This window comes from Camelina sativa, chromosome 1 (genome assembly GCF_000633955.1).
Source record: "Camelina sativa cultivar DH55 chromosome 1, Cs, whole genome shotgun sequence".
NCBI lineage: Eukaryota > Viridiplantae > Streptophyta > Magnoliopsida > Brassicales > Brassicaceae > Camelina > Camelina sativa.
Genome location: NC_025685.1, coordinates 23085645 through 23108389, shown reverse-complemented (window position 1 = coordinate 23108389; position 22745 = coordinate 23085645). Strand labels below are relative to the sequence as shown.

General features: G+C 34.5%; 3 protein-coding genes, 1 long non-coding RNA gene and 1 other non-coding gene across 5 annotated transcripts; 2 read left to right on the top strand and 3 right to left on the bottom strand.

Annotated features, from left to right (window-relative positions):
- LOC104702487 (AP-4 complex subunit sigma) lies at positions 3188-4726 on the top strand. Its single transcript, XM_010418340.2, has 4 exons — positions 3188-3412; positions 3910-3996; positions 4274-4342; positions 4435-4726. The coding sequence occupies exons 1-4, from the start codon at positions 3272-3274 to the stop codon at positions 4567-4569; spliced, it is 432 nt and encodes a 143-aa protein (XP_010416642.1). The 5' UTR covers positions 3188-3271; the 3' UTR covers positions 4570-4726.
- On the bottom strand, positions 5130-7794 carry LOC104702483 (inositol oxygenase 2). The gene is made up of 11 exons (XM_010418338.2): positions 7570-7794; positions 7219-7357; positions 7038-7122; positions 6713-6917; positions 6448-6507; positions 6291-6343; positions 6065-6187; positions 5868-5937; positions 5669-5747; positions 5504-5585; positions 5130-5373 (listed from the first exon to the last, which is right to left on the bottom strand). The coding sequence occupies exons 1-11, from the start codon at positions 7598-7600 to the stop codon at positions 5347-5349; spliced, it is 954 nt and encodes a 317-aa protein (XP_010416640.1). The 5' UTR covers positions 7601-7794; the 3' UTR covers positions 5130-5346.
- TRNAF-GAA lies at positions 10838-10910 on the top strand. The gene has a single exon. It is a non-coding gene; the product is annotated as a tRNA-Phe (tRNA).
- LOC104702477 lies at positions 13982-16396 on the bottom strand. Its single transcript, XR_754010.2, has 2 exons — positions 16243-16396; positions 13982-14307 (listed from the first exon to the last, which is right to left on the bottom strand). It is a non-coding gene; the product is annotated as an uncharacterized LOC104702477 (long non-coding RNA).
- LOC104702466 (vacuolar protein sorting-associated protein 32 homolog 1-like) lies at positions 17192-19392 on the bottom strand. The gene is made up of 8 exons (XM_010418322.1): positions 19264-19392; positions 18911-19026; positions 18507-18606; positions 18285-18370; positions 18079-18170; positions 17867-17981; positions 17598-17776; positions 17192-17507 (listed from the first exon to the last, which is right to left on the bottom strand). Exons 2-7 carry the CDS (start codon positions 18983-18985, stop codon positions 17600-17602), a joined length of 645 nt encoding a protein of 214 aa, XP_010416624.1. The 5' UTR covers positions 18986-19026; positions 19264-19392; the 3' UTR covers positions 17192-17507; positions 17598-17599.

The following is a 22745-nucleotide window of genomic DNA, read 5'->3' as shown; positions in this document are numbered from 1 at the left end:
TCTCAGTTACTGTTTTGTTTTCAACTTATGATGTCAATTTTGTCAAAAAGGCCTATATATGTATATTTCATTCATTCATCATATGTCCCCCATGAATTTTATAAAACATTATTTAGTGGGATACTTTGCGTAGAATAGTATATACTTTGTGATAATATTATTGTTAGGACTTAGGACTTGGGGCGTATTATATGCAGTACATGTGTACTCCGGAACATTTAACATCATGTTTCCATATTTTAAGAAAAAGACACTACTTTTCTGTATTAAACAATTTTAAGAAGTTACCACTGACCACTGTCATAATTAAAACATTATTTTACTTTCCGGGTTGGGACTTGGAAGGATTAATTCATAAGTTTGTCATTTATTTGTTTATAAAAAAAAAAGTCAAAATCGATAATGGATTTATTTGTCAACAATATAAAAGACTTTTAAAAAGTTTTACCCAAAAAAAAAAAAAAAAAAAGACTTTAAAAAAGTCTCCTAAAGAATTACATGAGATCAGTTATTTCAATGTGCTGTCACTAGAAGTGCGTTGTTCTTACTAATGTTTCTAAACAAAACTCTTTTTTTGAAAAATAATTACAACTATATGCCATTTAGATATTTACCAGCTTCACGTATCAAATGTTTAATAAATACCTAATAATTATATTAAAATCAAAGGAAACTAAAAACTATATTATATATATAAGAAAAATTATCTTGTTTTTTATGTGAAGCTGGTAAATACCTAATAATTATAGTGTTTCCATTGACTCTCCGATTTTGCTATGAGAAATTCAGAATATGTCTCTGTCATATTAGTTAATTTTTCTGGTTCCTACTGGTAACTATTAGAAGAACAAAAAAAAGGAATAAAAAGAACAATGTGGAATGGAATAAACAGTTTTTGAGGAATGAAAGGAAAATCTGCAGAGAATGAACAAAATAGTAAATGGTAACCAAACAATAAAAATGTTTTTAAAATATATTAAATATTAAATAAATTTAATTTCAATTGTAATACTAATATTATTCTAATGTATATATAATAAATTTTTCAAATAGAGTCTTAAGATTAGTTTAGCATAAAATTCCTATCAAAAATATTTTTTTTGTCAATACATTGTGAAAATATGAAAGTTTTTATATTACAAAATTGAAATTTTATTAATAAACATATTTTTATTTATTTTAAAATAAAAAACGAATTTGAATATTTGTTCTTTTTTTTGTTCCATTTGTTCCTCATCAATTTTGGGAAGAAACATTTTTATTCTATTGTTTCTTATTTTTTGAAAAATGTAGATGAATGTAGGGGAAAAAATATTACTTTCAAATAGTAAAAAAATTGTGGAATAGAGAAGAATGTGATATTCCTCCTCATTCTTTTCCTAAATTTTGGTCACCAATTGAATCCCCTGTTATTCCACAAAAAAATGAGAATGTGAAGAAATGAACAACTATTGTGACCGACGTAAAAATACAGAAGTATGACCAATTTGGTTGGAAAGGAAATAATCAAACAACATTAGTAGAATTAGTTATCCTATAATACATTATACATATATATCCAAAGAAGAAGTAAAAAGAAGAATCTAAGGAAGGTATGTACATACATATAAAAAGGATAGTATAAGCTTCTGAGTTCTGAGTGTGAATGTCGTGAGATTGTGTTGACTTGATGAGAGAATGATTAATCAAAATGTTGTAATTTACAGATTTACTTATATCGCCTTCACATGGAGGGGACAGACACCAATAGTTTTTGGGGATGACTCATCCATTTAATATTAGAAATTAATCCAAAAAATGAATGACATTAAATAATTTAATTATTTGCCACCTATTTTATTCTGGCTCTTTGTTTGCTTTAATTAAGAAACTTAAAAACTAGGTGGATATTTTAAATAAATTTTTACATTCTTTGCAACCGATTCAATGACATATTTCTTCCAAAAATCAGATTTTAATCCCACATTATATATTCTTCCTGTTTTTCTTGCAGCTACCATTCAACATCGATTAGTTTTAGACATGCATCCCATATCTCATACTACTCAATCTACACGTACCGGAAAGTTGAAATCTCAATATAAGGCAAACCAAAAAAAAAAAAAATCCTTCACGAATGAATACGATCATCCACACAAAAATGTTTGATGGAATCCCCACGAAAACTAATGTTAATAAAAAGATTAAGAAAAATACAAAATATTTGAATCTAGCTAACTAGTGGACAAAACACTTGTATGTTTCTTATATCTGGGGCACCCCAAGCAGCTAACCAGTGTCTCAAAAGAAAAACAAAAGAATGTCCACATATATTAGGATAAAAATACTTTAAATCTAGCAAGAGTACAAACAATAGTATGAATCTTATGTTTGAATATGCAAATCCGCCAGCTCATATCCACAAATAAAACCAAAAGAAGTATTTTTGGTGTATAAAGTTAGATAATACCAAAAAAAAAAAAATAGTTGTTAAATCGATGTGGAGATGTACTATGTATAATAAATTTTTGCCCATGTAGTGTTTAATACGTGATGTTACATATACAATTGATAAATAGATTAGGTTATAACGCACTAATGATTACATAAGTTAGTGAGTGAGAGATTCCATGTGAATGCGAAGAAGTAGAGGAGAAGAATCAGTCAACAACACATTGATTAGATTTTTGTAAATTTGAGTTGGAAGCCTTGTATTCCCCACTAGGCCACTACTAATCAATGGTTTATTTTTTCTTCATTACTATTTTCTTGGGTGAGAAAAAACATAAAGAAATAACATTATGGTTTTTTTCTTTCCTGTTCATTTTGGCTTTAAAGTAGACAAACATTATATGAAGCATTCATAGAAACACATTTGTTTTCTCTCATCTTTATCGCATGCGCCATCTATAGCATTCATACGAAGCAAATAGCTAGAGTTTTTATCTTTAATCCATATTGGTTCTTCGGAAGTACTATAACAAAAGGTGTCTTTTAGAAAGAAAAAAAACGAACGTATGATTTGGTCATTGTATATGTCATAATATCACTGAAGAAATGTATTGTCAAAACCTCAAAAAACACATTACACATCATCAATAGCGTGGGCTTTTAGATATCATAAGATAAATGGGCTTAAATGGGCCGTAACATACATTTTAATTTTCTTATATTAATTTATCTGAAAATTAAAAATCAAACAAGAGCAGCGATGACGTGTACATCTCGAAGAAGAAGAAGTAAAAACTAAAAACCCAAAGATCTGAGTTTTGGAAGAGCTTAGCGTGGAGAGATGGGAATAAGGTTCATACTGATGGTGAACAAGCAAGGCCAGACTCGTCTGGCTCAGTACTACGAATGGCTCACCCTCGAGGAGCGTCGAGCTCTCGAAGGCGAAATCGTCCGTAAATGCCTCGCTCGCAACGACCAGCAGGTTCCTCTCTCTCTCTCTCTTCTCTTCAATCAAATTCTATTTGGATCGATCCGATCTCGTCTCCTTAGCTCAATTAATGTCTGTTTTGATCGTATTGAGTCGTAATTAGTTTGGAATTAGCCTTTGATTCACTACGATTTTTGAATTCTTTAGATGATCTGGATATGGATCGATTTGGCATTATATGATTTGGGAATCGAAGTAAATCTTAGACTAGTACAGAGTCGATTCTGGGAATTTCGTAGCCGTGAATGCATAGATCACTGACCATTGGCTTATCAGAATCAAACTAATTTTAGTATCATTGATCCTAGTTACATTGGGGTCTCTGTTTCATGTTTTTTGGGTTCTTCTTGCTACGCAAAAGGTTGGTGCAAAGCAGCTGATTAGCTTTCGAAAGGAGTTTGTATTCTTTAGATAACCGTGTCTTCGTAAATTACGTTCATCTTACGGAATGGGACTTAAGTTTTGTTGCATTTGTTCTTCTTTATTAACAGTGTTCTTTTGTCGAACATCGCAACTACAAGATAGTCTACAGACGTTACGCATCTCTCTTCTTCATGGTTGGGGTCGATGACGACGAAGTAAGTTAGTTGTATATACCTCTCTAGTTTCTTATGAGCTGCATTCCAATTTTGAAATCAAATGATATAGGTTCAAGTATAGTGTGGTGGAACAATATAGAAGAGTGTTTACAGATATCTACTATATATATATTTACAAATTTATGACTAAGAAAATGCAAACTTTCCAATCTTTGTCATCAGTAATGCTTAGCTTAGTTTTTGCTTCCATCAATCTCTACAATTGTTTGCTTGTTGAAACTAAATCACGCTTTTTTTTCATCGAAACTCGTCCTAGAACGAGCTGGCGATTCTAGAGTTCATACATCTTTTGGTCGAGACAATGGACAAGCATTTTGGAAACGTGGTAAGCTATCTGGAATTCATAGTAGTCTCAAATCAAATAGACTGTCTTGTTTTTGTCTTCTCCTTTTGTGATGTGTTAAATTTTTTTTTTAGTGTGAGCTTGACATAATGTTCCATCTGGAGAAAGCTCATTTCATGCTGGAAGAAATGGTGATGAATGGTTGCATTGTGGAGACAAGCAAAGCCAACATACTTTCACCTATACAACTTATGGACAAAGCCCATTAATTATAAACACCTTGTTTCCATTTCTGTTTCATCTCTCTGTTACACAACTTCTTTGTCTTGTATTATTATTAAAGATGCTTCAAAGAGAGGATGCTTCAAAAAGTACCAATTATTTTAACATTACCGAGAGAATACATTGGTGGTTTATCGTTCTCAATCATTGGTATCAACCAACGGAAGGTTAACGAGTTTCTATTGTTACAAGCTTGTCTAGCTATTGCACATCCGCACAAAGGTTTATTTGTCAACTTCTTAAAAAGAAGGTTGGCCGAAAGTGTCTTCTTAAGTTCCTTAAGATATCCTCTATGTACGTTTGCAGCCTTGGCCACTTTGGTTAGATAGTTTGAACCAAATTGTTTAAGAGTCATTGTCAAATTGAACTTACTCAAATCCCAAGTCGTCCAAGCATGACTCCCACACTAGTGTCATTAGCTTCTACTTCCAAATTGGACCACATTCTTGGTTAAAGCCTTGACACATTTTTTCATATGCATTCCAAGAAGCATCAATGTTGCATTGTTTAATATGATAAACAGATAAAATTTAAAACTTTGGAAAACTAAGAAACAAATCAATTTATTATTATTATTATTATTATTAGAATGCTTATCACATACAACATAATTTAAGATTTTGATGGGAAAAGAAAATTACAAATGAACACCTCAACTTTTTTATTAGATAGATTATCTTCCGTTGTATTCAATAGAAACTCGTTAACCTTCGATCTCGTTCTCCACGTAAAAGGCAATTAATGGACTCTCCGCTTTTTATATCTCACCATTTTAGTTTGGCCGGAAAATACTGCAATGTCAAAAAAAATATAAAGATCAAATTTATCATATATCTTTACAAGTCTTTTTAAAAATATATTCACAAGTTTGGTTATTAAAAAGAAAAATACTGTTTAAATGTATTTTGAATTTTTTTTTACCTTGTTGATGAGGGAAACATAGTAAGGCTTCACTTGTTCGACATCTACTTGAACTTTGCTCTTACTGTATAAGTCATATTTACTGCAATTCCATTTTTATTCGTCAGAAAAATAACAAAAAAATGAAATAATAAAATAATATGAAGAAAAGAAAAAAAATCTTACTTGAAGACATGGAGCCACTTGAGATCATCTCTGTCTTCATCGTTCATCAAGTGTGTGTAGGCTCCCGCCTTGTGCAATGCTGCGTCATTATTTATTTCAATGTTAATAATAAATAATACAAGATACATCGTAATAACTGAAACCAAATAATACAAACAATATATGTATATTGTAGTGTAGCATATGATTGAAAACGTACGATAAAAGGAATGGTATCGGATAATGAAAAGACCAGCATGGGGGAGAGTCGTGTCATTCTCCTTAGCCACCTATTTTGAGTAATAAAAACAATATAATTTTGGTAATTTTTTTTGACAAAAAATTTAAAACGTAAATATAAAGTTGTTGAAAGCATAAACCCAAAAGAAATATAAGATATAAGTAAAATTTAATTACCAAATACATGTAGTCGTCATGACCCCATGACATGAGAACATTGTCCAATCCACATCCTTCATTGTAAACTCCATTTTTTGTGTTGTACTTTGGGTTGTTGTTATCACTATTTCCTTTGAAATACTGCAAGATAACATTATTTGGAAAACGTTAATATCGAAAATTTCTTTGGCAAACATCCAAAATCTAGTACGATAGAACTATTGTATAAATATATATATTTTACCTTGTGGTGAATATTGGCCGAGTCAAAGGTGCATCCAACTGGAAATGTATCGCCTGTAAATTATTGGAAGTGTCAAATTGTTGTTTTGTTTTGTTTATTTATCTAGAATCTTATCTAATTCTAGATGATTAGGTTTATTCATATTTTGACTACGCACCTACGACAGCCCACTGCGGAAGACCACCGAATTCTGGCAGAAGAAGAACCTTTCCAAGATCTGAAAAAATAAAAACATTAACTTAAAAGTCCAATATATTGACCTTAAAAAACTCAGTTTTAACTATTAAAAAAACAAAATAAATAACTAGTAAGGATGTTTTGTGAAACACTATATAATAGTATGTAATGTATGATACATGAAACGGTAGATTTTTCATAACTTTAGTATATAAATTTATGAGATAACATAACAAGACATGTACCATGGATTAAGGCAGTGAGATGGAGCCAATCTTCGTTAGGATAGTCCCTCCGAATGGCTTCAGCAGTTTGGAGAAGGTGTTGGATTTGAGGCTCATCAAGATCGGGATCGCTTTCATCGACAACACTGTTCAATAACTCACAACATTCCCATATACTCATTTCCATCTTGTCAAGTTTCCCATACTCTTTTCTCATCTTCTTCACCTGTCCATTTTTTTTTTATAAGTTCAGTTTTCAAGTAACCCCTAAAAGACTTTTTAAGATTTAATTAATTAACCTAATAGAATTAGTAAACACTATATAAGATTTGTTTGGCTAGCTTACAAAGTCATAAGTCTGGTGAATGTGTTGCATCCTGTAGAATTCCTCAACACCTTGTTGTCTATCGCTTAAACCATTCTCATAATCCCTAAATAATAAAATAAACAAAAGAGATTGTAACTAATTCTGATCATTAAAATGCGGATTAATTAATTAATTAATCTAAAAAACAAACGTTACAAACCTGAAAGAATGGCCCAGGAAATTCATATCAGGAGCATCAAATCCATCAGTTTCCTTAGATTGTGGAACAACAAAGCCTCCATCCAACACCAATTCCTCATTTCTCTCCTCTGTCAGTTTCTTTTCCTCGACTCTCGAATCTAAAAATCGTCACCACAACATTAATTCATAATTTTCACTTCCTCAATTTTTTTTTTTTTTTTGTAATGGAATTGATCATAATCTCATGATGCACTAATTAATATCAAATCTAATCGGCGAAATTTGATAAATAATCTATATCGATATATCTCAAAAGACATCCGAGTATTTTTGAAAAGCATATTTAATAAAAGCAGAAATGAAACGTTACCAGGAACGAAATGTTCAACCAGAATAGTCATCTTGCTCAGAATTTGATACGTAATTTAAAATGAAAAAATCGAACGAGATATTGTGTGAATTGTTGTTGTGTAAAAGAAGATGTTGTTGAAGGGAGACGAGAATGGACAAGGTATTTATATTGAGCCAATCAAAAAGTCCTTCCTGCAGATTTGGAGACAGTGCAAGTCCTTAGATCTCAAACTAAAGTTGTGTTCTGTCCTCAAACTGAAATAAATGTATAGTAAGATGTCACACTTCTCCGTATCTTTGTTACAACCATAAAAAGTCACGTCCTTTTTTAGGTGCGTATAACTCACGTTACGTTTCAAGCCACGTCTGTGTTATACACGCTCTGGAATGTATTAGTTTGTAAAATTTATCTCTTGACGCTAAATTTCATGATTTTTTTTACTATTTTTGTTTATTCAACAAACAAAAAAAAAGCAAATTATATTTTCTGAGTGACATCGATTACTACAGAACGTGGAAAAATTATCTAATTTAGATGAATTTGGATGATTAATAGAATGGTCAACCTGTGTTGGTAACAAACTAACAACAAGTAACAGACGTTTTCTACTAAAATAAGAAACAGTAAAAGATTTTAAGATAATCTTAAAAAATGAGAAAATGTTGAAAGGAGAGAGAGAGAGAGCGCAAGTTAGGACCAAAAAGCAAAATCTAAGGAGTCCTGAAGTGTGAAATAATGAGATAACATGTCCTTAGCAGCAAAACATAAATTTGGGAGTCGAGAAGAACACAGCTGTTTTTGTGATAGTTTAATTTTAGGAAATAAAGAAATCAAACAAGTTGGGAGGAGAGAAGAAAAAAACAAGTCAGCCTGACGTGTATAATATTATCTCAAACTGTGGTATTGACCAACCTTGTGAGTCAGCATCTACTCACATTTTATTATTATTATCTATTTTGGCTTTCTACAAAGGTTATTTTTTTTCTTTTTGCAAACAAATTAAAGATATTTTTTTTTATATAGAACAGAAAATATAAAAATCAGATTTTATTCCAAAGAAATACTGGATTTTTGTGAAGTGCATGTTAGATACATAAGAAATTGAGTCGGGGACACTCTACCGTCCATTCACTTTGTCTTCATGTGCAATGCGTGACATTTTCAACCTTTCGTATTAGTCATTTGATTTAATACTTTTTCTGATATATTTTGATATCACAAATAATAATTGGACCAAAATCTATACAAAAACATCAAGAGAGATATGAATAGTAGGACCAAAATAGAAACAACGAAAAAAAAAACCATAAAAAAAACGTTGTGATTGAGACTTGACTTTGGCTGGCTGACGTGAATAAAAACATAGATAGATTCATAGATAGATTAAAAAAAAAAGTAGCTTGACCTTTTAAAAATCAACGAGCTCTCCGCTCTCGTGACCACCTCCTCTTTCCCTAACGCAGAGGACAAACACAAACACCGCACTGCTTACGACGTCGACCAACCGCGTTCCACTTGATATCTAATGTAATTTAAGATTACGTCAATATATGTTAAAAGTCCTACATCCAATAGTTTTATTAGTGATATATACTTCACTATTGTGGGTGCGTATGAATTGGTTTGGATTCCCATTTTCGATGTAAAAATGCTTTTTCCGTTGCATATTCCTAGCTTCTAACTTTATTTGTTCATGCCAAGAAATACAATTTCAAGAAGATGGTTATGAGTTTGATACTTTAAATCAAAAGTTTTTGGCGGGTTAACTAACTCACATTAGTCACATATGCAGTATAATATATGATTGTGCGCAAATGGTTAAAAATTACTTTTAAAATATAAGAATTCTGAAAATATCAACATACCATTTTCTTCATAACAAAATAAATACTTTTAAAAGTTCAACCGCTTGTGGCACGATTGACAAACATTACAAGTGAAGCCTATATGTTTTTTTAGTTCTTCTTTAACAAATACTCCTTAGAGCTCAAAGTGGGTGCCAGCAGGAAAAGCTTGAGTGTAATACTTATGAACTTATTAATGATTAAGTAGCCACCGTCATAGTTATATTATTATTAGTATCGCTTAAGCTTTGCCTTAACGACAATCAGACGGCGAGAGGAGCGAACCATCATCGCACACCAAGTTAGAAAATATTATTTTGAAATTTAGAATATTATTTTAGAAGTCAGAATATTATTTTATCAACAAAGTTAATAACCAATATACTGACTAAGAGCCACGTCATTTTCTCCATTGCCATCACCACGTCGTATACTATATGATTGCATATACTTTATAATTTACTATTCGGACAAAACAAAATATCTCACAAAATGAATGCAAACCTCTCATGTATTGATGACACGCTTTTAGATAGTCCAAAGTCCAAACTGCATGCTCGTTTTTCTAAATGTTTTTTTCTGTCTGCTATTCTCACCATGTGGAATTCTTTTTTTTTTTTTTGGTGAAATACCACGTGGAATCTTTTATCATTCAGAAAAACTTTTCTCTATTCGTAACTCAATTTTGAACTTTTATGTAAAAACTGTTTAGTAGTATTTATCTCCTTATCAATTCTCAATTTGTATCTTATTTCTATGTTCCAAGTCTCAAGCAATTTTGTAACAAATCTTTCATGAAGATCACATTGATTTGCACTTGCACTCATGCAAGATGTTGAAAAAAAAAAAAAAAAAAATTAGTTACACCCTTGAGATGGTTTTTTAGAATAATTGATCAAGATCAACACATATGACATCAAAATCAATATCAACGATGAGACCATATTTTATTATTATCTTATTACATGTATGGATTTTTAAGAGATCTTTTTAAACCCTAATATAACACAAGCATAAAAAGAGAAGAAAGTTTTCACTAAACCAAAACAATGAAATGTGATTGATAGTGTGTACTAAACATAGAAATAGAATATTAGAATGTTTTCGCTTGAGTCAATTAAGGGGAGGCTGGGAGCAAAGAATATGGTCTGGGCTACCTACGTCAGAGTATTTGCAAGATGGGCTTACAACAAGGAATTAAGCTCAGTTATTTATTCATCAGATCTTAGTAGAATAAAAAAACGTTGCAAACTTGCAATGATTTTCTTTGAAACTAGTTCAAAAATTAATATAGAGAAGTTATATAAAATTAAAAGAGAAGTGCATGCTAATTGCCATCAATTATTTTACATTTATTCATAAAAAAAAAAAAATCGTCATTAAAATGTGAAACAAACTTGAGCTTATAAATAAGTTTTCGTAAAACAATTAGATCACAATAAGCGGGGATAGCTCAGTTGGGAGAGCGTCAGACTGAAGATCTGAAGGTCGCGTGTTCGATCCACGCTCACCGCATTTTTATCATCATTTTATTTCTTATTTTAGCAAATGGAAGAAGAGAAGCAGAAAACTCATATGATATGAGTCATGAGTATTTTGGTGAAATATAGAATGAGAGAAAATGGAAGAAAAAGAGAGTACATTCCATGCATAAACAGCTTTGGGATGAAAACGAAAGAAAAACAAAGTGTTGCATACTAAAAGTTCAAGTTTAAAGTGGTAGTTGATGGAGTCTCCTATTCTGGTTTCCAAACAATAGATAATTTGTAAGCTTGGCAATTTCTTATCGAGGCTAGTTACGGGCCTTACAAATGTCGGCCCAATTTTGTGAAATTCTTTTTTATTTGCAAAATTATACTAATGAAAAAATATCTTTATCAACATCACTCTCACAATTATATTAACAAAAAAAAAAACATTGCTCATGAGGCTTCGAGTATATGTAACTGCATATTATACAGTGAATGAATAGGAGGTTCAATTAGCTTGTGTAACATGAACTATATAGTGATCTCGAAAATTTTGAGTTTACCATTCAAGAGGTTTTTGCCCGAACTTATATCCAAGATTTAATCTGTTTTTGTGGCAGGAATATTAATCACAGATAATATTCTCATTGTTCAAAAAATATTTTATGTCCTTCGTTCCAACCATGCCAATCGAAAAGAATTTATGGCAATTAAGACGGACATGAGTAAAATTTATGATATGGTGAAATGAAATTTTCTAAGAATACAATTTGGTTGAAAGCTTGACTGACACATACATCTAAAGCCTAAAGGATGTTTGTGATTATACCAGTTACTATTAAAAAAAAACAACGTAACAAATTTTGCTATGCGGTTTTAACCTCATTGTCTTTAACATGCAAATGAGACATTGGCCATAATTATGAATAGAAGCTTAATTGTGAACATAGACGCTAAATGTAATCTTACCTTCTGCAAATTTGAATGAAGCGACCGAGCAAACGTAAGAATCCTTCTTCGATACTCGTAACGGAGAATCTAACCTGACTACACTAATTTCCAGTAAATATGATTATTATACGTGTTTAGAAAGCTAATCGTTGAATATATTTGTTCAATGAATTGTGTCAGGAAAAATATTTCATCAGCGTTTATGCTCTAAGGGCATCTTTAAAGACATAACTTTTTTTTGTGTTCTTAGATTAAATATATTAGTAAAATAATCTAAGATCAGTTGTTAAAAACTTTTGCTTAAAAGTTAGTTATAGGGAGGATATGTTTAAGATCATAAGATTTATTAATATAATATCCTAAACATATTACAATTATAAAATCTAATAAATTTGGTATATAATATTACAATAAAACTTATTACAATTATATAATATTTTTAAACATATACTTAAACTTATAAACTTTTAAATTATAAAAATTATAAAAGAACATTTAAATTTCAAACTTATAAAATTTTTAATAAAATTCAAAATACAATACCGAATTTTGATGAAACAACAAAACATTGTAAATAATTTTTTTTTAAAAAACCAAACAAACATATTACTTAATTAATTAAAACACACAAACATTAAATTTAATTAATACATAGTTTAAGGTCCAAATTTATTCCATATATTCTCAATCAAATCTTCCTTTAATTTTTGATATGCTTGTCTATCACGAATCATTGTATGGCCATCACCTAAACCCTCAAGATTTGAAGGTCAATTTACTGAAAACGTAAGATCCGGAGTATTTCCGGTTCCATCTTCTTGTTGGAATTCTTGTTCGTCATAGAGTGTGTATGAATCTCGTTCATCTTCGACAATCATATTATGGAGTATGAGACATGCTCTCATAATATATGAAATTTTACCCTTTGACCATAAAAGAGATGGATTTTTAATCATGGCGAATCTAGATTGCAGGACTCCAAATGCACGCTCAACATCTTTTCGTGCACCTTCTTGACGTTCTGCAAACAATCGATGTTTGGGGTGTTGTGGTTGTGGGATGGATTTAACAAATGTTGCCCATTCGGGGTAAATACCATCCGTCAGATAGTAAGCCAAATTATACTCATTTCCGTTGACATAGTACGTAACTTAGGGAGCTCGACCGTAAATAATGTCGTTAAATACTGGTGATTGATCAAGAACATTTAAATCGTTACAAGTACCTGGAGCTTCAAAAAATGCGTGCCATATCCAGAGATCTTGTGAACCTACCGCCTCCAAAACAATTGTTGGCTTACCGGTGCCTCGTGAATACATTCCTTTCCAAGCGGTTGGGCAATTTTTCCACTTCCAGTGCATACAGTCGATGCTTCCAACCATCCCGGGAAAACTCCGCTGTTCTCCATAAAAGAGTAGCCTTTGAAGATCCTCTGGTGTGGGTCGGCGTAGGTATTCAGTGCCAAACAAGTTAACTATTCCGACGACGAAATGTTCCAAACATTTAAGAGCAGTACATTCAGCAAGACGTATATATTCGTCAACCGAGTCCGACCCAGCCCCATATGCTAATAGTCGAATTGCTGCAGTACATTGTTGTAGCGGTGATAGACCATTCCGGAAGGTTGCATCCCTTTTTGGCTTAAAATATGGAACTTCTTCACTCAGACGATTCACAATACACAAGAACAACAGTTTGTTCATTCGAAACCGTCGGCGGAATTGGTGAGCATTGTAAGTCGGATTATCAGAAAAATAATCGTTCCACAATCGTTCATGCCCTTCTTCGCGTTTTCTATCGATATATGTACGTGGTTTCCTTTCGACCGGAATTTCCTCTTCAACAGCTTGAAATTGGTTACTAAATTGCTCTTGAAAGAATTGGTTTAAACTATCATTATTGGGATCATAATGGTAGTGAAAATTGTTAGAAGAAGATGCCATAAAAGGGTTGAGCAAGAAAATGTTTTTGGTGAGAGAAATAAAATGGCTTGATTTTCTTGAAAGAGAGAAGGTGAACAAAAGAGAGAAGAGAAAATGTATGTTTGAGTTGGTATGATTTGATCTTGTTCTCTTCTCATATATATAGTACTTTCGGACAAGAGTGTATGTTTGACATGTGAACAATCGGACAAGAGTGTATGTTATGCATGTGAACAATCAGACAAACTGAAAAAATTCTTGTGACTCTGTCCAAACAAAGAAAACAAATACATGTGACTTTGTCTTCCAAACACCAAATTCCAAAAACATGTTACTCAGTCTTTAAAACTACAATCCAAAACACACAACATACCGATCCACAACAAACAACATACCGATCAAATCAGAAGCATAATCTAATTTACTTAAACAAGATAAATACCACTAGCAATATAATCATAGCGAAGCAAACAAGAAGTACAAATTCATGGGCCATTTGACACAATGCTTTCTTCTCTCGTGACTCAGTAACATCCCATAGTCGTATAAAGCATCCATGACTTGTTCAACCTGAAACCGAAACACATATATAAGTTTCCAAATACTATATCGCAATGAAAACAAACATTCGAGTATTCATTAAAAACATAAGCTGTCTGTAGTAACATAATTTAAACAAACATTCGACATTCATTAGAAACATAGGACTACCATAGTTAAACAAACATTCGACATTCATTAGAAACATAGGACTAACATAGTTAAAACAAACATTTAAAGTACATTAACAACATAGCAAACAAGCATAGTTAAAACAAACAAGCATAAACTACAACGGACGTTAGCTATTTCTAAGTTAAAACAGTTCCGCCATTAGCTTCTTCTTCAATGCTTTTTCATCTTCGTCTAGGGTTTCATTCTTGGCAATGAGAGTGTCAAGAATGGACATCTTTTGGAGTTGTTTCATGCCCTCTAAATCCTTCTGTTTTATCTCCCACATGTGACTAAACTCTGCAGATGGTGTAGCCTTCTCTTTGCCTTTGTTCCTTACTTTTTTTGTTGCCTTTATGCCCGGAGGCCTGCTCTCGTGCTCACCAACGACAGAACCTGTCAATCCAGCATCATCATCAGCTTTCCTTTAGTTCGAGCTGGTTGTCTTTGGAGTGGGGTTCATAGTCTCCAGGTTTGCCCATTTCTGTTCAAAGCGTAGCACACTCCAAGCATACTCCAAAGCAAACTTCTTCTTGTACAGCTTCGTGTAGATTTGGTAAGCATTTTGTAAAACGTCTACATCGTTCATGCCACTAGCTTTCTCACCCTCTGCCTCTGCAAAAGCTCCACAGAACCTGCTCACTTCCTTACTGATTTTTTGCCATCTTTGTCTACAATGGTCAGGGCGCCTAGGCTCAGCACCACCACGTACATGACTACTTGTTTCGTAATAGTCTCCTATACGGATCCAAAAGGACCCTGCCTTTTGGCCATTCCCAACTACTGCATCCTTCGATGTGTTTAACCAGGCGCTTATCAGGACTAAGTCATCTTCTGAAGACCATAACCGTCTCTCCCTACGCTGTTCTGCTGTCTCTTCTGATTGACTAGGAGGTTGAGTCGGCTGTGAACTAGTTTGCGAACTAAAAGCAGGGATTTGAGACGAACCAGTGTTTACGTTGGGAGCAAAGCTGTCATATGGGAAGTTAAGAAGGCTAAAATAGGATTGAGACTGACTGTTAGGAGTATTGTTTGATGTCATAGCAATCAGACTTAAAGAAGGAAGAAGCTTACTCGAAAGGTCTTAAAGAAGGAAGAAGCTTATTCGAAAGGTCTTAAACAAGGAAGAAGCTTATTAGAAAGGTCTTATACAAGGAAGAAGCTTATTAGAAAGGTCTTATACAAGGAAGAAGCTTATTAGAGATTGGAAGAAAGAAGCAAACACGATGGATGTAATATAGAGAAGGTAAGAGGATCATTAAATCAAAAGTTTTTTTGTTGTTAGAGCCTTTAAATTCTAAATAACCATTACCTACTTCAATCAAATCAGAAGTAAATAAAGGTCATTGAGTGTTTTTTAAAAACTTTTAAAAGTTTTTAAAGTTTTAAAGGTTTTAAAATTTTCAATTAGGTTTTCAAAGTTTTAAGACTAAAGTTTTAAAAGTTTTAAGACTCAAGACTCAATCACACAACACTTACACTACTAACTTTAAAACATCCGAGATAAACAAGCAATCACACAACACTTACACTACTAACTTTAAAACATCCGAGATAAACAAGCAATCACACAACATTTACACTACTTACTAAACCACAACACCACTCAAATCATCCAAGTTTCAAAGCTTTCATATATAAATCAGTTTTAAAAGTTACACTACTACCTAAACCACAAGGTCCACAACACCACTCAAATCATCCAAGTTTTAAAGTTTGTTGATGGATATCCGATTACAAGAAATAAACCTAATCAAACAAGCAACAATCACAAAACTGTCAATATACACTTACCTTGTGATTACTATCGTTTGATGATGCAGGTTTGATGATGGATATCCGATTTAATTTCCCATGTATAACCTCACCTACAAGCCTCATAAACAAACAAGCAAAATCGATTAATGTTCATCACTGTAAATTGACTCAAACATAATCGAAATTGACTCACAAGGTTTGACTCAAACAACACACGACACTCAAAATTGACTCTAATTCAAAGACACGGCATTATACTCTAATTCAAAGGCTAAAGCATAATCGAAATTGACTCAAACAACACACGACACTCAAAATTGACTCAAACAACACACGACACTCAAAATTGACTCAAACAAATCCTATGTTAATCAAAAACTTTGACAGATGAGACGAAACCCTATTATATTATACTAAATCCAAACCTAATTCAAAGATTTCAATACCCTAAATCGATGAAACATCGATGAAACCAAGGAGATGAGATTACCTTTGCCTTTGTTCGCCGGAGATGAGATTTGCGAGCCAGCCGAGACAGAGGAGACGAGGAGATCTCTTGCAGAGGAGCTGAGGAGCTTGGCAAGACAGCGGAGACAGTGGAGACGAGGAGCTTGGCGATACGACGGAGACAGAGGAGACGAGGAGATCGCCGAGGAGACAGAGGAGACAGTGGGCTTAGACAAGGAGACAAAGGAGATGAGATCGGCACAATATCGAAGAGAAGAAATTGAAATCGCCGTTTCGCCGTTTGGGAGAGAACAAAAACAACCCTAGGTCAACAATACCGAAGAAGATGAAACGAGAGTAATCTCTCGACGACCAAAAATATTTTTCCAATTAAAATTGAACAAGTCACACAAGAACAACACAAAAAACAGTTCTCAAATAAGATCAGTTTTAATGATCTAAACCCACTTTCTAATTTTTCCCAAATAAAAAAAGCCCAAAAACACCCTCATAGTTATGCCTATAAAGATGGCCTAAGTGTGTGCTCAAAACTGTGACATTAGTATAGTTCTAGGAGTCCAAAGCATAAAGCTTTCTACACGCGTTGCAATCAGCATGGTCTAGAAAATACCTACGAACCATCATGGAAAGTGGATTGCAAACAATTGTTAGACACATCTTGACAAAACAGACAACATGTCGGTTGTTAGAAACAACGACACTTTTGCCCAAAAAAAGAAAGAAAAAACAAAGAGATTAACCAGTGATACATAACATCTTTCTTTCTGTTTAAAATAATAATGCACACACAAATCTCCCCACTTCAACCGAAATATCCCAAGGCTTAGCTTCAGCTGCAGTAAACAAAATAGCCGTTTCACCAATCCGATGAAATAACGAAATTCATCAATTAGTTTTGTTTGTTTATGATATGAGAAAGTTACCTTTAGAGAGCCATCTCAGCTTGTAAGGCAGCAAGTTCATCTTCCTCAGCGGTAGGTTTCTTCTGAGCTGCAGGACGAGTAGGTTGCTTACCTTGAGGCACATGGATTGGAACAGGCTGAAGAAGTGCCTCTTCTAGCTCCGTCTCTTCTAGTTCTTGAAGTTCTGCTTCCAGTTCATCCTGTGATTGCCAATAAAAATACAGTTAAGAAAAAGCTGAAACAGATTTTGTGTGTTTTAGTTGAGTATATATATGATGATGGAAAGTTACCTCATCAAAATCAGCAGCAGATCCAAATGGAGCTGACAATGCGTCCTGGATCTGTTTCATGTTCTCAGTTTGCTCGTTGATCTCATCCATTGTCTTGTCAACATCATCAATGTTACTGCAAAACAAAAATGTTTGAACACGCACACTTAGTCGCTACTAAAATTTATCTAGCTCAATAATAGAAAAAAAATCTAGGTAAAGTAAAGACATACGTTGCTTTCTGCATAGCTTTCATGGCAGAAGCTCCGGTCCTCAAAGCATCAACAGTCTCAGTAGTTGCTTTAGCACCTTCTAACATAATCATCTATTTACACAAATAAATCCAAATATAGTTAACTATATAGTCTCAAATTCATAAAACGTTTCAATAAAAAAAAAAAAAAAAAAAAAAAAANAAAAAGCAAAAAAAAACACTCACTTGATCATGAATACGGAGCTGGAAATTCCCAAGCTGTTCAACTTGTTGCTCATATAACCTCTTCCTTTTCAAACATTGTATCGCGGCTGCACAATAACAACACAAGTAAAAGGTAAACACAATCAACCTAATGAGAAGGCAAACACACATGTCTAAAACCAAAATCTGATTCTCATTATGAATTTGATCAGAACCGAGAATTATTGGGGTTGGGGGACTAACCGCGTTTGTTCTTAACGCGGGAGAATTCCTTAGCTTTCTCAACCTCTCCAGCAGCTTTCTTGAGAAGAACACCCTCCTTCTTCTCTAGCATCTCAAGGGTCTAAGCAAGAACAATGGTTAGGAATTGAGATAATCACCACACTGAAAGAAAGAAGAATTAAACAGAAATATATATATTTCTCTACCAAAACTGGCTTATAACAATTGCAGAGAGTACCCAATAAGACACAATACAATCCCAATTCACAACCATAATAAAAAAAAAAAAAAAAGAAGTAACCTTTGTTCCTCGAACTATATACTCTAATCCACTTATAAAAATGCAATTTTTTTGTGTTGACGTTTTGAGTTTGAGATGGTCAAAAAATCGGGAAAAAGGGAGGGAATTTGGGAGTAATAGTTACCTCATTGAGCTTGTCTAACGTCTGGAGAGTATTAGCCTCCGGCTTAGGTTTCCCAAATAGCCGATTCATAAACATGGTGACGATTTGTTTGATTAAATAACAACTCTCTCGATCCTCTGCCCAAAAAAAAATCGGAAGAATGGTCAGGATTAACCCTGAAGGATGAATTGATCAATCGAAATTAGGGTTTTTTTTTCTTTTGTATTCTAACAAAAAAAATTGGAATCTCAATCTCGAAATTAGATCTCGAAGATGTAAAAAAGGTGAAGGATTTGCAATCGAAAGAGAGGATAGAATTTAAGGGTTTTGATGATTTGAAGCTGTTAAATCGAATTTTGATTAAGAAAACAAACCTTGATGGGATTTGAGATGAGAAGCTTTTTGCTTGATTGAGAGATGAGGAAGATGAAGAAGATCAAGAAACGGCGTTGATTCAAGTTTTTATTTTTATTTTTTTATTTTGTATAAAATAATTAAAAAAATCTTTAAGTAACCAATGTCTTCCTCCTACCTGTATTTATTAATTATTTTATTTTTATTACTTGTTGGTTGATATTTTTGTTTTTGATATTCGTTGATACGTTCTCATTCTAGTTTTTTTTTTCTTTTTTTTAATAACGAGTACCATTTCATTTAAAAAAGTTTTTCAAAGTACATCATTACAAGAGGAGATTAATTTGATAGATAGTTGAAACACAGCAACACATGCTTTTTTACGATTGGGAATGAAAATTAAGGAGGTTGGAAGTGGGTGAACCAAAGGCATAGGTAGGATTCTTGGAGTGTTGTTGGCGGCTGAGTAGGTGTTAGTCTTCGATCCAACGATAGGAGTTTTCTCCTTAGTGCTAGCTGTATTTCCCTCTGCAGTTGGAGTTCTGTTCGGCAAGAGGTTGTATGAATTCTTGAGTTGCGTTCCCTCCAGATGAAGTATACTAGGGCTTGAAACACCATTTTACAGATTGAATTAAGTCTCCTGTTTGTGGTGGGAGACTTAATCCAATCTATGAGACCATCAAACGAGTCAAAGTATAAGTGATCCCTTGATTCATTACCTGACAGGCAGAGAAGGCAGAATAGAGGAACGGGAATGCTCCAGCGGATTAATCTGTCCCTCATAGTTAATCGGTCTTGTGCAGTAAGCCAAGTCATAAAAGCCATTTTTGGAATTCTGTCTTTAAACCAAACTTGGGATGACCAGGGAACAGTAGGTCCAGGCGGATGAAGATGCTTCCAGGTTCGCATTGAGGAGAAGGATCCTTGTGTTTGGTCAGGTGTTAGATTCCAGTGGAAAACATCACTGCCTGTTTCGGGAGAAGGTGGAACATGATCTTGGAGACATGCTTTGAGAAGCTGGTTTAAAGGATGTCGGCCTCGGGGAATGGACCACTCACCATTAGCAATCGCTTCACTCACAGTTGCTAATAAGGAGCTACGTGTGACCCGTGGACCTGCTTCACCAAGGATATCGATTAGAGGACCAAGACCCGTCCAAATGTCATGCCAGAATAGACCAGCTTGTCCCGAGTAAACACTGTAGTGGATAAAGGGTCTCGCCAGAGCTCTTAGCTTGCACAGACTCTTCCAAAGCCAGCTTCCTGTGTTTCGAAAGTCAGCATACCAGAAGCACTTATCCTTTATAAGATGATGCTTGACCCATGATACCCAAAGGGAACCTGCCTGTGAGTAGAGAAGCCAAATCAGCTTGAGTCTAAAGATCTTATTCCAGTCAACTAGCCTCTTAAGGCCTAATCCCCCAGAAGATTTTGGAGTACACACCGTTTCCCAGGATACCTTTGCCCCCCGAGGAGTGTCCGCAGTACCATTCCACAAAAATAATCCACAGATTTGCTCTAGCTTCTCCATGCATTTGTTTGGTAGCAGGAAGATCGATGTCCAGAAGTTGATTGTGCTGTTGATTACTGACTGGAGCAGTTGAAGCCTTCCAGCGAAAGATAAGTGTCTATTTGTCCAGAAGTTGATATGGCCTTTCACCTTGTCAATTAGTGGCTGATAGTCAGATGGAGCAAGCTTATGAGTGATGAGCAGGACCCCCAAATAGCGCATTGGCAGCGATCCATGTGAGAGGTTGTGCCTATCCGCTATTTGTCTAAGATTGGCCATCTTATTGTCATCCAAGAATAAGCAAGTTTTTTGTAAGTTGATTCCCAGTCCTGAAGCTTCTTTGAAATGGGCGATGATGTCCAGGATTTGAGCCAAGGAGTCCTCACTTCCATAAAAAAATACTAGGATGTCATCAGCGAAACTTAGGTGCGTGATAAGAGGATTAGCACAAAGAGGATGTGGTGGGAGACTTCCCGAAATTGCCGCTTTATCAAGTTGTTTCGACAATATATCAATGACAAGTGTGAACAGAGGGGCTGACTTGGAGTCACCTTGCCTTAACCCTTTCTTTCCGGGGAAGTAACCAATCAACTCTCCATTGATGCCCATTGAGTAGGATGGGGTCATGTAACAGGCTTTTATCCAGTTGATGAATGTTGCAGGTAGGTTATAAGCCGTTAGGATGTTTGAGGGGAAGATCCAATCCACATTGTCGAACGCCTTTGAAAGGTCTATTTGAAGACAACCTCTAGTAACAGGACCGTCTTTGTTGAAATCTGCTACAAGTTCAGTTGCAAGTAAGACATTTTCACAAAGGAGTCTACCTGGTATGAATGCCGATTGATTGCGTTGTACTGCCTGACTGGTGAATAACTTTAGACGGTTGGCAAGGATTCTGGAGATGATTTTGTAGATTGTATTGCAGCAGGAGATCGGCCTGAAATCAGTGAGCCTTTCAGCTGTGACAGTCTTTGGAATGAAAGCGAGGATGGTTGCGTTTACCTGTTTCAGTAACTTTGAAGTCTTGAAAAATTCTAAGACAGCTTCAATGACCGTAGGCCCTACAAGTGCCCAAGAGTGTATGAAGAACTCAAATGTGAATCCATCGGGGCCTGGAGCTTTATTTCTGGGGAGTGAGTAGAGGGTTGATGTAATCAGCTCAGGAGTTGGAATGGCAGTGAGTGAGGATGTGATGTCCTCCTTACATCAGAATGGATGTAGTTCACGGATTGCCTCCACCGTGAGTGGCAAAACTGAATCATCGCTTGTTCCTAGCATCCTTTGGTAGTAAGCCAGAATCATGCTTTTGAGAGTCTCCTTGTCCATGATCCGTTTTCCTTGATTATCAATCAGTGATCTAATAATATTCTTTGCCTGATGATCCTTCACAGAATTGTGAAAGAACCTAGTGTTTGAGTCTCCTTCTGTGCACCATCTTACCCTTGACTTCTCCCTTAGGAAAGTCTCCTCTGCAGTAGACAAGATTAGCCATTGGCTCCGAGCCAGTTTTTCTTCCTCAAACAGGGCTGAGCTCGGTGATGAAAGGAGCTGATTCTGTATAGCGTGTAATGCTTCCATTGCTTCCGATGATCTGGCTTGGATATTGTTGTAGTGAGTACGGTTTAAAGTTTTGCAGGCCATCTTAACAGCTTTGAGTTTCTGGCATAATGTGAACATTCCAGTCCCAGGCAATATAGGTGAGTTCCACGCCGCCTCCACTAGTCCGAGATATTCGGGATGCGAGATGAAGAAGGAGTAAAACTTGAAAGGGACCTTTCTCCTTTCTTCATATATTGCGGTCTCAACAAGAATAAGACAGTGGTCAGAGCCTCCTGGAGCATCAAAGAGAGCATTCCAGTGAGGGAAAGTGTTCAACCATGTTTCGTTGACCAGAACTCTATCTAGTTTCCTCGTGATCGGGTTGTGAGTCTGACTGTTGAACCAAGTGTGATGCGACCCTCTGCTTGCCAATTCCAGGAATTCACATGAGTCA